This window comes from Oryctolagus cuniculus, chromosome 3, assembly GCF_964237555.1.
Source record: "Oryctolagus cuniculus chromosome 3, mOryCun1.1, whole genome shotgun sequence".
Taxonomy (NCBI): Eukaryota; Metazoa; Chordata; class Mammalia; order Lagomorpha; family Leporidae; genus Oryctolagus; species Oryctolagus cuniculus.
This window is the reverse complement of record NC_091434.1, coordinates 71,785,749-71,801,990: the sequence shown is the minus strand read 5'-3', so window position 1 is coordinate 71,801,990 and position 16,242 is coordinate 71,785,749. Positions and strand designations below refer to the sequence as shown.

Genomic DNA, 16,242 nt, shown 5'->3' with positions numbered 1-16,242 from the left:
GGCAAACACCAAGAATAAGGCTCATACTTCAAAAACATCACGTATTTAGTACACCAGTAGGCGTGTTTGGATTATTTATCTTCAAATGGAATTTTTATGTAGTCGACTCCTTTAGAGCTGTGGTGAATAGAGACATAAAATAAACATGGATTCTAGAACGCGGAGCATAGGAGAAATCACAATTTTCAATTAATCTAATGGCTGGTCAATGTTTAGGGGGATAAATGAAATTCTAAGACTAGAGAAATCAGCAAGCTTTCACATCACTTACCCAACAGTTGGGTCTAGGGCAATTCCTCTAGGATGCCCCAAGTCCTCAGTTATGAGGGTAAACCGCTGACTTCCATCCAAATTTGCCACATCTATGCGGTTGACCTTGGTCTCCACCAGATACAGTTTATTATTAACCCAGTCCACAGCCAGATTCTCTGGAGCATCAACAGAAACATTGAGAACTTCTTGGATATTTAAACCATTAATGTCAATTGAAAAAACCTGAAAAAAAAAACCAAAAAAACAAAATCGGTGTACTTCCTAAGTATTACTAAACTGCAGACAGTTGTCTTTCTTTTTTAATTCTTATTTTTTTTTAAGATTTATTTATTTATTTGAAAGGCAGAGTTACAGAGAGGCAGAGACAGAAAGAGATCTTCAATCTGCTGGTTTAATCCCAGATGGCAGCAACAGCTGGAGCTGAGCCAATCCGAAGCCAGGAGCCTGGAGCTTCTTCCTGGTCTCCCACGCAGGGGCCCAAGGACTTGGGCCATCTTCTACCACTCTCCCAGGCCATAGCAGAGAGCTGGATCGGAAGTGGAGCGGTCAGGACTCAAACCAGTACCCATATGGGATGCTGGCATTGCAGGTGTAGGCTTTACTTGCTAAGTAAGCCACAGCACCGGCCCCTAGTTTATATGTTTTATATTAATTAATACTCTGGGCCTTTAGAAAAATCCACTAGAAGCTTGCTATTTATCATGAGTTACTGGGAAGAAATTAGTTTTTTAAAAGCATAAGGCATAACTGAGGAAAACCTGAGTGTTGTGTTTGTGTTTTTGGTCTTTCTTTCTAAAGCTGCATTTCCCATTTTAGCAGTTGTGGAAAATTTAATTAAGATTGGACTTTTGTGTTTTGTTTTTGGTGTAATCATATCAGAATTGCTGAAAACCCAAATTCTCAATTTTTAGAAAGTTTACAGAAGTTCCTACTTAAATGATTAGAAATTTATGAAGGAAATGTAAAAAGAATTTTTAAAAATAAAATCTCATAACTCTTTAAAAGCCTCTAAAACTTATGTTTTAAAAATCCCCATTGCAATACCTACAGATGAAATTAAATCTATCACACTTTCCAAATAAGACGGTATAGTGAAACAAAATACTGTCAATATTTGTTACCCAGTCCTCAATTACAGTTCCATTTAGAAGATGTAGGTAAAAATCTGATTTTTATCATCCAGGAAAGCAGAGTATTTTTTACATTTTAAATGATCAAGTTTCAAAAATTACTACCAAATATCTATCCAGTTTTGAAAGAATGTCTACTATTTCTTTTAATTAGGCTTTTGGACTCCTTTTCGAATAAAATTAAAAGTTGCTCAAGGCTAATCCATATAATAGACTGCTTTGTTTAATAGGTCACATGTAATAGTATAGCATGGAAAAGGTGCTGATTAACATAAAATATCTCAAGGGCCTTTTTTGTTAGAAAACAAAGCAACTTTCCCTCTCTACTCCCCCCAAAAATGAAAAGCTATCAACACTTTGTGCTTGGAGTTCTATTCAACTCCCAAACTATGCTTCTGAAATTTCTATTTACCTTATCTTGCACGGTGTCTGTCCAAAAGACTCTGCGTAGGCGATAGTGAAAGTCCACACCCACGGCCACTCCACGATTTTGGGACTGTACTAGGATCTGGAGGCTCCTTCCATGAATGTCACCCATTAGCACATCCCGACCATTGGAGAAGATGATGGAGGCCTCATCAACTAAACGTGGAGAAGGAAGGCATTACCATTCTTTTAGGTGAGCAAGGGCAGGGCAGTAGACACAACTGGTGTGCTTTTGGCTTTTTCAAATGTTTCCTTCTGGTAGCTTAGTTGATTTTACAATACATCTCTGAGGCAGACATAGACAGCTCTCATTCTACCCCTTGTATAGAAGGGCAAATGGAGGCACAAAGATGCTTAATGAATTCCCCAAGTCAGTAAATTAGCAACAGTGTAGCAAGAACTCAAGTATCCTGACTGCAAGTGCAGTGCATTTTCAACCCTGAGGAGAATTTATCAGGTATTTTCAGGAATCCCTTATGATGCGGGTACTTTACCTCCACGTGCAATAACACATTGTGTTAAACATGGAGCACATTTTAAAGATTTCCAGGAAACTACTCCATGAAAAACATGTCAACAGTGGCTCTAGATCTGTTCCATCCATATGTGCACTCAAAAGGATGCAAGAGAACATAGGAATAAGGTTACTTGTAATCTTATTTGCAATGGAAAGGATAATAATAGGTCCATCAATAGGGGACTAGTTAAATAAATCATGTACACACAAAAGCACGTTGGATTAGCACTTTTCCCTGTGACTTTTCTTTACATTGCACAAGTTTTAATCCAAATTTAGTCTAGAACACTTCTAAATTTTGCATGAATGACATCAAAAATGTTTCTAGATAACTGTTATCCACATTTGAGGTAGTTAAATTGAATAAGAATCTAAATGTCAGATTCATTTAAATACAGGCACAAAACTTATTCCACAATTGGACCTGACATAATAGCCTGGGCCAATAAAGAAACTAATAAAAAAGATGTTGATAATGATCATTAATCCAGAAACTGATCCTTAACAAAGTATGAAAGGAATGTTGATCCATTCTTCCTAGCAACAGGGGACACCTCTGGTGTGTGGTGCAAAAACCTCACCACCAGCACAAATGCTAAACTTCTTTTATCATTGACAAAAGAAGGGAGACAGCAGAAGCTTATCCTTCAGGGACCCAAGGGTCCATGATTCACTTACAGGAATCATTAGCTTTGCAGTGCTGCTCACGCTCCAAGATATAGCCTTCTTCACAGAGGCAACGGTGATGTCCAAATTGGTATTCACACTTCTGGTCACAAATTCCCCATATCTGGCAGTCATCAAAATCTGTCACAGGGGAAACAAACATTTGTAATCACGTTTACCAGCATTTCTTTCTCTCTCTCTCTCTCTCTCTCTCTCTCTCTCTTGGAGAGAGAGAAATGTTGATTTCTTGAGCACTCTGACAAAAATCCTGGGCAAACATGTCCAGAAGCATGGTGAGGCCCCTGTTTCATCAAGTACCCTCTCAATGGAGGCACAGGTTCCAAGCATACAATAAAACGTAGGAATTTAGAGAGGCATCTTCGTCACAGAGAAAACCCAAAAGCATTCAAGTAGTTTATAAAAATATACATGAAGGGGGCAGGAATTTAGCCTGGTAGTTAAGATGCCCACATCCCACATTGGAGTGCCTAGGTTCAATTCCTGGCTCTGGCTCCTGACTCCCGTTTCCTGCTAATGTGCACCCTAGGAGCTGGCAGCTCAAGTAGCTGGAATCTTGCCACTGATGTAGGACACCCAGACTGAGTTTCTATCTCCTGGCTTCAGCCCAACCCAGTTTGGGTAGTTTTGGGCATTTGGGGAGTGAACAATAGATGGAAGATCTCTCTTTCTCAAATAAATAAATTCTTAAATATACAAATAAGTAATTGCAACAAAGCATTTGAAAAGGTCTATTTCTCCAGTTATTTTTCCTTTGATGTCAAAAAATCATAGCCAAAACTAAATTAGCATTATTTTCAAAACATGGGCACCTGGCTTTGGCCTGCCCCAACCACAGTTGCTGTAGGCATTTGGGGAGTGATTCAATGGCAAGAAGAGCTCTCTCTCTCTCTCTCTCTCTCTCTCTCTGCCCCTTTCTGTGTGTCTCTGTCTTGTAGAACTAAAATGAAAAGAAATTTAAAAGAAATTTTCCTACAGGGGCCGGCACTATGGTATAGCTGATAACGCTGCTGCTTGCAGTGCCAGCATCCCACATGGGCTCCAGTTCAAGACCAGGCTGCTCTATTTCTGATCCAGCTCCCCACTATGGCTTGGACAAGCAGTAGAAGATGGCCCAAGTGCTTGGTCCCCTGAACCTTAATGGGAAACTCAGAAGAAGCTCCTGGCTCCTGGCTTCAGATCAGCTCAGCTCTCGCCAATGTGGCCATTTGGGGAGTGAACCAGTAGATGGAAGGCTTCTCTCTCTCTCTCTCTCTCTCTCTCTCTCTCTCTCTCTCTCTTTGCCTCTGCCTCTCTGTAGCTCTGCCTTTCAAATAAATAAATATAAAAAAAATTGCCTACAGGCCGGCGCCGCGGCTCACTAGGCTAATCCTCCGCCTAGCGGCGCCGGCACACCGGGTTCTAGTCCCGGTCGGGGTGCCGGATTCTGTCCCGGTTGCCCCTCTTCCAGGCCAGCCCTCTGCTGTGGCCAGGGAGTGCAGTGGAGGATGGCCCAGGTGCTTGGGCCCTGCACCCCATGGGAGACCAGGAAAAGCACCTGGCTCCTGGCTCCTGCCATCGGATCAGCGCGGTGCGCCGGCCGCAGCGCGCCGGCCGCGGCGGCCATTGGAGGGTGAACCAACGGCAAAGGAAGACCTTTCTCTCTGTCTCTCTCTCTCACTGTCCACTCTGCCTGTCAAAAAAAAAAAAATAAAATAAAATAAAAAATTGCCTACAAATATCTTTTGTAAAAAAGAAAAATGTCTTCTATTTATTAACTTACTATTCATTTAATAAGTATTTATTTATTTTAAAGATCTATTTGTTTTACTTGAAAGTCAAAGTTACAGAGATGCAGAGGCAGAGAAAGATGTTCTTCCATCCACTGGTTCACTCCCCAGTTGGCCGCAAAGGCCAGAGATGCACTGATCTGAAGCCAGGAGCCAGGAGGTTCTTCTAGGTCTCCTTCATGGGTGCAGGGGCCCAAGGACTGGGCCATCTTCTACTGCTTTCCCAGGCTACAGCAGAGAGCTGGATTGGAAGTGGAGCAGCCAGGACTCGAACTGGCAGCCATATAGGATGCCGGTACCACAGGTGGCAGCTTTACCCACTATGCCACAGTGCCGGCCCCAATAAGTTTTTATTTATTAAACGCCTTACATGATAGAGCTCTGTTCATTGCCACAGAAACCCCTGTTCTACTGTGCACAAAGACAGTTTTGGTATAACTGACATAAGCAATATAACATGGCAGTGGGGGGTAACACAACAGCATATACAAAGGATCTTTTCCTACTTTCCTAAAGATTTTAAGACAGAATTTGGTGCCAACTATCTTGCATTGGACTCTGCAAGTCTATATCCTCTTCATCATCCCACACCCTGGAAGGACGCCAGCAGGATTCCTGTGCCCTTGAGCTTTCAGAAATTCTTACATGGATTATAATTCCTGAAACCACTACACCCTCAGGTCTAGAATTCTCCAGATTTCTAAGACCTGATTACATTTGCAGCCAATGGCAGAATGATGAACTGGGAGCTACCACACCTGCTGGGGGGCCCACCCTCCCATGACTTCCCAACCAGGAAAGACTAAGAAGGTCCTGGGATCAAGTCCATGGTTCCATCTTTCCCTCTTGGCCAAACACAACCATGGACTAGCACAGCCTTCTTGCCAAGGACAGTGACTAACTATAGGGGGTTAAAGTCAACCCAGTATGCTCCAGACAAGACCATACGGGTATAAAAAGTTCTCACCGATGAATCGCTGTGTCCTCACCTCAGCCCTGAGAAAGGCGCACCTGCTGCCTCGCCTCAGTGGGAAGGAAAGCACAGGACATTCCCCCCTCAAACCCCGAGAACGTCATGATCTCATTTTAAATGCAAGACCCATGAACCGTTCGGGTCTGCAGTCACTCTGGAAGCAGCAGCTCAAACAGAAGGAAATCAAAGGTGCAGAAGTCATGACCAGAAATTCCTATGTACAAATGCCCATCCTGTCACCTATACTCCCAGGGCTTAAAGATTAGAGTGAGTGAATAACCTCACTGCTATGTGCCTTGACTTATAATACTGTATCCCTTAGAACACTATAAAGAAAGAAATGAAGGCTACAGAATATCCATTGTCAGCCAAATTGAAGACAAATAGAATTGAGAATTTTTGAGAAGAGCAAAACAGATGGCGACAACCTGATCAGCACTGAAATTCTCCAAAGCTCCCCAAAAACTCCATTACCTCTCTCCACTTTTCTTTCCTTTTTATTCTCGTTCTCCTTCTACCAACAAATACCACTTTGAAAATAATCCAAAATCTGCTTTTTAGCTGAGACCCCTTGGACACCCTCTGACCCATTTGGCTGTGTGAAGCCCCACCATGCTGAATGACCTCCCTGCCCTAATGGTGCACCACAATGTCATTCTGTCAACAAACAGCATGTCCTGTCAATCAGAAACAATGAGCCCAGTTAAATGTTTCGGCACACCACAGAGCTTCCATGGCCAGGTCAAGACTACCAGGGGCGGATGAATAGTAGGAAGACACAAGATTTTGTGTAACGCAGTTTTATTCGCGGTTACCACCAAGGCATTCACAGGGGATCCATGTCTAAGATGCCGAATGTTGCATAGGCTCCCAACACCTGAAGCCTCTGTAGTGAGTCAGCCATGAAAAGAGTTACAACCAGTTTGTTGCATTGAAATGCTTGAGAGAGCAAACCAAAACAGTTTTCTGCAAAAATTTCAGCTTAGCTGAAACAAGTGCAACCGGCTTCACAATGCCATGTCTTTAAAGAGTTCTCTGTACAAAATGCAGTCCCCTTGGAAACAAATGTGACAGAAATGGTAAGTCAGTTTCAAAACTCAGGGGCAAATGACACCTTCCTGAAAGACAAGGAAAGTCATAGAAAAGGTTTCACAGGTGGCAGGGGCCTCCCATTGACAAGGGTCCTCTGAAGTAGTCTTTCAAGTTTATCTCCAGATGATGTCGTCTGCCCTAAAGTCCCAGAAAGATACTGGGGGCCTGACAAGAAGATGTCTATTGTATAATTTCAAACTAGCACCCAGCATCGGACCACACCACTTCCAACATGCTGTGAACTGCACAGTGTTCTGTAAATTCTGAAATTTTCTCATGCACAAGATAATATTGCCACTTTCTGTATTATCTTCATTGGTATGCTAAGTGTGAAATTTTGTAACACAATGATCTTTTCATTTCTTACAGGGTTGCAAAAAAAGAGAAGTAATCAGACATTTAAGAAGCTACAGACACATGGAAAGATGAGCACAACCCTAGGCTCATCACAGACTTAGATATTGGAAAAGGTGGAAACTGCGCTATCTGGGGCCCTAGGGTGGGAAAAAAATGACTGAGGACGGGTTATGGGGCATCACAAGACTGAGCCAAGGATACTGAAAAACAGATCACTTTGGAAAGACTTCAAGGCTTATCTAATTTCATTCGCAAAGCAGCTCGGCCCCTACTCCTCCTTGGGTGTTAAAGCTGATGTAAGACTGAGAAATGTGGCTTCCGGTGTTTCTACTGGAATTCCTTTTCTACTGAGAGACAAGAGAAGTGCCTAGAGAACTAGAAGGCTGGGAACCAGATTGGCAGCTGGGTGCCAGGAAAGGAAGGTAGGGAAGCCTGACGTTTGCCAAGGACAAAGGAGCAGCCTCACCCTCACACGGATGAGCACCACTCCGAGAACAAAGGATGCTGCCTGCCCACAGGTGCCAGGAGGCAGGGGCCAGCTTCAAAAGTCAGAGGGCCCCCCAAACAGGTGCACACACGCTTGTGAGAATGGCTTTAAAACCTGGATTGCAGCCCCCATGTCATGATGATGGCAATGAAAATGAAACAAAAAGTGCCCTGCAGTCTCATTTAAGGGCAGTTGTGGATCATAACGTTTTGTTTCTAAAATGTTTAGAAATGATTAGAAATCTGGGGGGAGGAGAGTGGTTTCATACATGATTCACAGTTCTCTCAGAGTCTTCAGGATCTCTTGGGCTGACTTGCATGAACCACTTGATCTTAGTGTGTCCTGTGGAATACAGTTACTGAAAAGGATACTCCAAACATTGAGACATGATCCTGATATTAAAAACAGAAAATTACCTACTTTGAACATCAGAAACACAACCACAGTCAGATCGTTTTACTATATATAAAAATCCAGTCTTTCTTGGCATATGACGGGTAAGTGAGCCACACTATTGTATTTCTGAGGAATATACATTCTCAAGAATCCCAGGAGGGTTAAGCTTGTGATTATAAAGTAAATTGAAAGCATGTCATTTTGGGGCCAGCCTTGTGGCACAGGGAGTTAATCCATTATCTGCAGTGCAAGCATCCCATATGGCCACAGATTTGAGTCCTGGCTGATCCACTTCCAATCCAGCTCCCTGCTAATGTGCCTGGGAAAGCAGCAGAGAATGGCGCAAGTGCTTGGGCTTGGCCCCTGCACTCACATGGGAGACATGGATGAAGTGCCTGGCTCCTGGCTTTGCCCTGCCCAACCCAGGCCATTGCAATCATCTGGAGAGTGGATCTCTCTCTCTCTCTCTCTCTCTCTCTCTCTCTCTCTCTCTCTCTTTCTCTCTCACTGTATTCTGACTTTCAAATAAATATTTTTTTAAAAAAAAGAAGTATGTCATTTTAAAAATTTTTAAAAAAATGAAAGAAGGAAAGAGGGTGGGCATGAGGGAGAGAGGGTGAACAGGGTGGGAAGTATCATTATGCTCTTAAAACTGTATAAATGGGGGCTGGCACTGTAGCATGGCAGGTAAAGTTGCTGACTGAAGTGCTGGCATCTCATATGGGCACTGGTTCAAGTCCCGGCTGCTCCACTTCCAATCCAGCTCTCTGCTATGGCATGGGAAAGCAGTAGAAGATGACACAATCTGGGAAAGCAGTGGAAGATGGCCCAAGTCCTTAGGCCCGTGCACCCACGTGGGAGACCTGGAAGAAGCTCCTGGCTTTGGATCGGTGCCCTTCCAGCTGTCGTGGCCAATTGGGGAGTGAACCAACAAATGAAAGACCTCTTTCTCTCTCTCTGCCTCTCCTTCTCTCTCTGTGTAACTCAGATTTTCAAATAAATAAATAAAATATTTAAAAAAAAAAAAACCTGTATACATGAAATACACAGAATTTGTTCCCTTTATATAAATTTTAAAATTTAATAAAAAATAAAATAAGGAAGACACAAATAAATGGAACTATAACTGGAAAGAAAAAAACAATTCAAAGTTTAATTTGCAAACCAGAGTTTATTTCTGGTATCAAAGGGATTTCCTGGCTCGAAGTGGTTATGGAGATTCACCACATTTGATGAAGAATAATTATGTTGGAAGCCATGAGCTTAGACTAAAGATTGACTAACTTCATTAGGTTTACCCAAATTCAATTTCTTTACCAAATTATATCAATCGGTCAGAAATCTATTTCAGCAGACATTTTTTAATTTTTAGAACTTTTTTCCTTATGTATATCATGTTTGTTTTTAATCAGAAAGCCTTAAATAATCTCGACTTCATAAGGGATATCAAGGGCCGGCGCCGCGGCTCACTAGGCTAATCCTCCGCCTAGCGGCGCCGGCACACCGGGTTCTAGTCCCGGTCGGGGCGCCGGATTCTGTCCCGGTTGCCCCTCTTCCAGGCCAGCTCTCTGCTGTGGCCAGGGAGTGCAGTGGAGGATGGCCCAGGTGCTTGGGCCCTGCACCCCATGGGAGACCAGGAAAAGCACCTGGCTCCTGGCTCCTGCCATCGGATCAGCGCGGTGCGCCGGCCGCAGCGCACTGGCCACGGCGGCCATTGGAGGGTGAACCAATGGCAAAGGAAGACCTTTCTCTCTGTCTCTCTCTCTCACTGTCCACTCTGCCTGTCAAAAAAAAAAAAAAAAAAAAAAAATAAGGGATATCAAAAGAACACAAATACCCTTGAAAAATTCTGAATCATCAGTCTTCCAGAGATTCATAAATGATGTTCAAACTTAATCTTAATACATAGTTTCCATTTCCAGATGTCTTTTACCAATACAGGAAAAAACAAAGGTTTTTTTTTTTTTAAAAAATCCATGGCCACTTTCTAATAAGATATTTGTAGTTCATGTACCAAAATTAAGAAGGAATGCAAAAGAAGTCACAGCTTTAAAAATTCGTTCAAATCTGAAGGAAATGAATACTGATGATCCTTGGCCATGTCTAATTCTCCCTCATAAGGCCCTGTCCTAATCACAGTATATCCTACTCTGATAAGGCTGGCATCAGAATCAAAGATTTGTTTTCCAGTGGGAGAAATCTAAATGTTGTAATTCAGATAAGAGAGATGTAAGGAAATACTTGGTACTGTGGTGTCTAGTTCCAATGTCAAGCACCAGCTGGAAGTGTCGTGATAAAGAATTTTTTCATCCTGGAAGTTTATTCCAATTAGAAGTGAAAATAAGTGAAAATAAATACAGTGAACAACTAGCCCAGCATGGGCACTGGCCTACTAGTGCAGCCACAGGAGCAGTGACCACATGGCCCTGTGCTGTGTCAGGTGACAACGCTTTAATTGCTGGATCCTGGGGGCACTTGTCCATCTTGGAGAAGAGGCTAGGGGAGCAGATTGGGAGTCCCTGATGGGCTCAACACAGCAGCCATCTACCAACTGCCAGAGAGCAATTCAGGATTTAATCACCAACATGTCCTTATCAGCCCTGCCTCAACTGCTTAGAACGAGAACACAGAGGGACGACCTCCATCATCAGAAAATAAACAGGCTCTCTTGCCTTGAGCAGTGGCTATTTCCCAGGTTTTCTGTGAGAGCTCTGTTGCTCTTTGCCATAGTGGACCATCACTCCCATCCACAGCACAAACTCCCTGATGTCCAAGATCATGGAGCCCATCAGTGCACGCGGGGAAAGACCAGGAGTTCCCGCCTGTCACCTACCAATACAGGTACGGCTGTCATTCTGGTTGATGATAGAAGCTGGGGGACAAAAACAGCTGCCTCCGGATGGTGTCTGGTGGCACTGGTACTCACAGTTCAAGGTAGGACACTGAGTCATACCTGAACAGAAGGAAAAAAAAAAAAAACATAAGTAAATGAATGGTGACCTCCAGGAAGACTGACTTACCTACCAGCTTCTTTGTAAGCACATGGTAGAGGTACAGAAAAATCTGCCAGCATTCAAAATGTAGCACAATATTATGCAATAGAAGCTCAACCCATATTTTTAAAACTCCTTTTCAAAGCTATCATTACTGTATATACAAGTGTAAGCCATGTTAAGTGCTGTTTACAGAGAAATCTGGTCATGAGTCTATCTTTGTGTCTACAGAGTAGAAGAGCCTAAGAACTTCTAAGTGACTGGGCTGCAACTGTACCCTAAAAATGTGCACTGTGGCTAGCTTCAAACAGTGGGATTTTAGGGGACTCTGTTTTTTTCTTTCTGTTAATTTTTATTTTCTAGCTTCTGTTCCATGACAATATATCTCTTATTACCTTAAACTTTAAAGCTTTCAAATGAAATAAGGGGAAAAATGCCATAAAATTCTCTGCATGTTTTTATCCCATATGGGTGCCGGTTCAAGACCTGGCTGCTACACTTCCAGTCCAGCTCTCTGCTATGGCCTGGGAAAGCAGTAGAAGATGGCCCAAGTCCTTGGATCCCTGCACCCGCGTGGGAGACCCGGAAGAAGCTCCTGGCTCCTGGCTTCAGATCAGCGCAGCCAACTGGGGAGTAAACCAGCAGATGGAAGATCTCTCTCTCTCTCTCTGCCTCTCCTCTCTCTGTGTAACTCTGACTTTCGAATAAATAAATAAATCTTAAAAAGAAAAAGAAAAGAACTAAAAGTACATAGCCCAGGAAATACAAGCTTGTGTTTGTTTTGTTGTGCTTTTTTTACTTTTACTATAGCCAGACAAAACCTTTTTCCATGAGCATAATCCAAGAAATGAAATTTCCTGTATACCCTTAGAGTCATCACAGTGAACATTAAAACCAATCTTCCTCTGGGGGAAGGGAAATCATGCATTTTTGTAACTGATTTCTTTAATATATTCCATGCTTGGTCAAGTCACATAATGTGGCCAGTAAGACATTAGCAAACATGCCAAAAGCAGAGCTTCAAGTGCTTGAGCCGGGGAGTTTGCTCCTTCCAAGACAATGTAAACAAGCCTGGGCTAGCCCAAGCTTTCCCTGCAACATCCTGACACATGAATGAGCTAGTCCAGACCAGAAAAATTCCCTGGCCAACCCACAGAATTGTGAGAAACAGTAAATGTTCGCTGATTTAGGCACCAAGTCTTTGCAACGCAAAGGCCAAATGATGGACTTTGCACTTGAGAATCTGGTTTAGAACGGAAGCATCTTTACCTGAAAGTTGCCTAGATAAATTTCCATACTCACTACAAGATCTTCCGTCAGCGGTACTGTTTTCATCTTCTCCTCCTGGACAATCTAAAATCCCATCACAAACTTTATTAATCGGGATGCATTGTCCAGACTGTGGGCAGGCCCACTCTCTAGGGTAACACTTATGATAACGATGACTGTTATCTGTGGGGAAAAAAAAAGAGAGGCATTGGTGGTTACAGACCACAGAACTGGAGCCAGCACTCTTTAAATCCATGTTTAAGATAGACAACAGAAAGCCACAAACAGCCTGTATTCAACAGCAAACTCAAAGTCTCTGTTTCATTAGCCTTTTATTAACAATCTGAATAGTGGCAAGATGGAATTATTTAAGCTTCACTTTCCCAGGGGAAGGCAGCCCCCACCCAGCTAGGTGGTAAGAGTGAAAAGCAGATATGGGCCTGAATTGTCAACCTTCCTAGAAGAAGAATCAGACATTCAAATCTTGACCAACAGAACTCAGAGGTCATCAAGGTGACTCCCAAGATTGCTGAGTTTTGGTGCTGGCAGTTTGATTTGCTTTGTTTATTTAGTGAAATGTTGACACTATAAGAAAAACCATTACTCAAATGTAGGAACACCACTTCCTGGAACATTGAAACATGAAAGCAATTGATGTTCCCAGAAAAAGCATCACCCTATAATATCTGGGCCTGGGACAGTGAAGACAACTTGCCTCACGGTACAGATGTGAGGAAGCCCTGAACCACAGAAAGTGTGGCTGCACTTCATTGGCAATTTCCTTTTCAAATAATCTTCCCTGGGCAGCAGCCTCTCCTGTACCCACCAATCCTAGCCCCATCCCACCTGTCCACTATGTGGCCTCTCTTTCACCACTGGAGGTCGAAAAAAAAAAAAAAAACCTGAACAGAACTGTAACTGTAACTGTAATTGTAACTGGTTCAAAGTCAGGTTTAGAAGTTGTAAGGTCTGAGACAAATCACATTTACCCCTCTTTTCCCTACTTTCCCAGCCTACTACTTAGACCTAGGAGTGATAGGCAACCTGACATGGAATATGACAGAGTGGGATATAGAAGGGGGAGACACTGTCCTATCTTTTTTGCCTTTATGATACGGATTTTAATTTATGCTGCATTTGAGTTCAGAATCATTTTAGAAAAAAAAAGTTTAAGTCCTCAAATAAGTTCTTAAACCCCAACCAACACTGAGGCTTGATAGGAAAGGAGGAAAAATAGGTTCTGGAAAACACATTAAGACAATGCTTAAATAGGAATCCCTTCCTCTCCATACCACATCCATTTTCATCTCCATGATCACCACAGTCTTGTTCTCCATCGCAAACCCAATTTTGATGAATGCACTGGCCATTAGAGCAAGTGAACTGGTTGCCGCTGCAGGTCGGGTAGGCTGGAAGAAAGCAGTATCTTTCACTAATCACTTGGTAAAAAGTCAAAGTGCTCACCTCACTGCCTACACTTAGCTCCCGGAAACTGAAATTTCTATATCAGCTTAATCCCTTAAGTAGCTTGACAAAAATGGGGGGAGGGGAGGAGGGGGATGGGACGGGAAAGAAGAAAAGGAGGAGATAACAGCAGCTTTGAGTCCAGGAAATGAACTGAGGTGCCAGTCTCCCTTTCTCGAGATTAAAAAACGAAATGGTATGCAACAAGGTGACATGGAACAGAGGTGGTACAGGCGTGCCAGGATGTCTGCAGACACAGCAAGTGCTAGACATCCAGTGTACAGCATTTTCTTACTTTACCACAAGCACTGTAATTGCACGCTGAGACCAAGTGATTCCGAGTCAACCATTCCATGTTGTCATATTATCTTTGATGCAGTACTGAAATAAGCCCAGATCCCATAAAGGAAATCATACATGGTTCATAGAAAATTAAGATGATATTGAAAATATGTAACCCCATAAGGCACAGGTACCAACCAATCAATCAGGTGTGGAGAAAAATCATACATTCTAACAAACTGCTATAAAAATGCCCACTAATTGGAATTAATAGAACTCCCTTATGGAAACTTCTAACCTGATACAGTCTAATAAAGGACTCAAGAGGTGGCAACTATAAGAGAAAAGGAGTTTGTATTATAGGCAACAGCATGGAAGTAAAAGTATAGTCAAAGTGGAGGCACCAAAAGGCACCTAATCCACTTGGTAGCTTTCCTAAACTCCCAACTTTAATGCAGTGGGAATTGCAAAGTAGGGGCTATTGTTGTGGTGCAGTGGGTTAAGCTACCATCTGTGATGTTGCCATCCCATATTAGAGCTGTGGTTCAGGTCCAGGCTGCTCCACTTCTTATCCAACTCCCTGCTAATGCACTTGGGAAGGCAGTGGACTATGGCCAAGCCCTGGCTGTTGGGGCCATTGGGACAGTGAACCAGCGGATGGAAGATCTCTCTCCCTTTCTATCTTTCCCTTTCTGTCTGTAACTCAGCCTTTCAAACAAACAAATAAATCTTTAAATAAAAAAATTAAAGAAAAGAAAGAGATTGCAGAGCACTGCTGTTAGGGCACTTCCTTTCCCTTTCAAGCCCTTCTCTCATTCTCTCTTCTTTCAAGGTTATCAGGCCCATTCCTGAGCTATGAGTAATTTGAGAGTCAGTGATACAATATACCCTGTACCCTTGTAGCCTAAGGAAAGAACGCAAACTGTCCATCAGCAAGCCATCAACTACACAGATCCTTAAAAGATAAAGGAGCCCAGGTCCAACCACACACTACAGCTCAGGCCATGGTCCCTGAATGATCTTCTGGCTCCATCTGTCATCAAGTAAAATGACTCTTTTCTTTGAAAAAAGCAGAACATTGGTGGTGGTGGGGGGTGGTGGTGGTGAGAAAAACACAAAAACCACTCCAGACAACATGACCCAGCATAAGGAAATCACCGTACTGCAAGAATGTTCGTCACTGTTGTCATTGCAATCAAAGTCATGGTCACAGACAAAGGAGCGAGGGATACAATCTCCGTTGTCACACTGAAACTCGTGGTGTAGACACAGCCCAGCTGCAACACAAGGGTAAGAAGGGAAAGAAGGAAAATTTCAATTCCACTGTATCCGTTTAATCTCACAGAAGATTCTATCCCAAGTTTAAAGGGACATGTATTAGCTATTAGAATGGTGGTAAATGTTTAACAGTCAGTTCTCCAGGAACTAAAAGACCCCTGTGGTACTGTTTGCCAGTTTCCATGGTGTAAATACTCCAGGAAACAGCTGACTTCAAACTAACAACATTAATTCACTGAGTGCAAACTTGGGAAGAGATACACAGAATTGGCCCTCCCAGGGCAGGATAAGCTGGTTTCAGCTCACCTCTGCATATCTCATGCACATTACTTACTGCAGTTGGCTTCATCAGAGGAGTCCCTGCAATCAACTTTGCCATCACACTTTTGACTTGTGTTGTAGCAGGCTCCGTTGGCACAGGTGAGCTGCTCACATGTTGGGTATTCTATTGAAAAGAATGGAAATAGCAAACAAACTTAAATGAAGACATCCCTTCGGCAAACATTTCTTGAGTGACTATGACATGCTAGGCATTAATACTGAGCATATATTAGTACACAAAACAGCCATGGCCCCTGGCTTCATGAAGATCACAGCAGGATGGAGAAGACAGACCTTAATCAGACACTGCCAAGTGGCTGATGTGGAGAATAGAGAAGGCTGTGAGACCACACAGTAAGAGGATTGGGGGTACAGGGAAGTCTCCCCTGATGGGATGACTTTTGAGCCCAGAGCTAAAGAATGAGACAGAATTTAATTTAGTTCAGAAAAGCAACCTTGTTTCACACAATACAATGAACATCCCAGAAAACTAGTGTAGCATCACATATACTTTGGGAAACGAAGGTCATG

The 16,242-nt window shown here is 42.9% G+C and overlaps 1 protein-coding gene across 6 annotated transcripts in view; it reads right to left on the bottom strand.

Annotated features, from left to right (window-relative positions):
* Window positions 1-16,242, bottom strand: part of LRP2 (LDL receptor related protein 2) — a 302,615-nt gene that overhangs the window by 150,892 nt on the left and 135,481 nt on the right. For 5 of the 6 annotated variants that reach the window (XM_051849416.2, XM_051849415.2, XM_051849414.2 and 2 more), the window contains exons 5-12: window positions 15,725-15,835; window positions 15,276-15,389; window positions 13,659-13,775; window positions 12,400-12,549; window positions 10,938-11,057; window positions 3,025-3,153; window positions 1,816-1,985; window positions 272-495 (exon numbers count right to left, since the gene is read on the bottom strand). In XM_051849416.2, the coding sequence (XP_051705376.2) occupies window positions 272-495; window positions 1,816-1,985; window positions 3,025-3,153; window positions 10,938-11,057; window positions 12,400-12,549; window positions 13,659-13,775; window positions 15,276-15,389; window positions 15,725-15,835 (1,135 nt within the window). The remainder of the gene's footprint in view (window positions 1-271; window positions 496-1,815; window positions 1,986-3,024; window positions 3,154-10,937; window positions 11,058-12,399; window positions 12,550-13,658; window positions 13,776-15,275; window positions 15,390-15,724; window positions 15,836-16,242) is intronic. The other variant, XM_051849417.2, reaches the window with a different exon arrangement.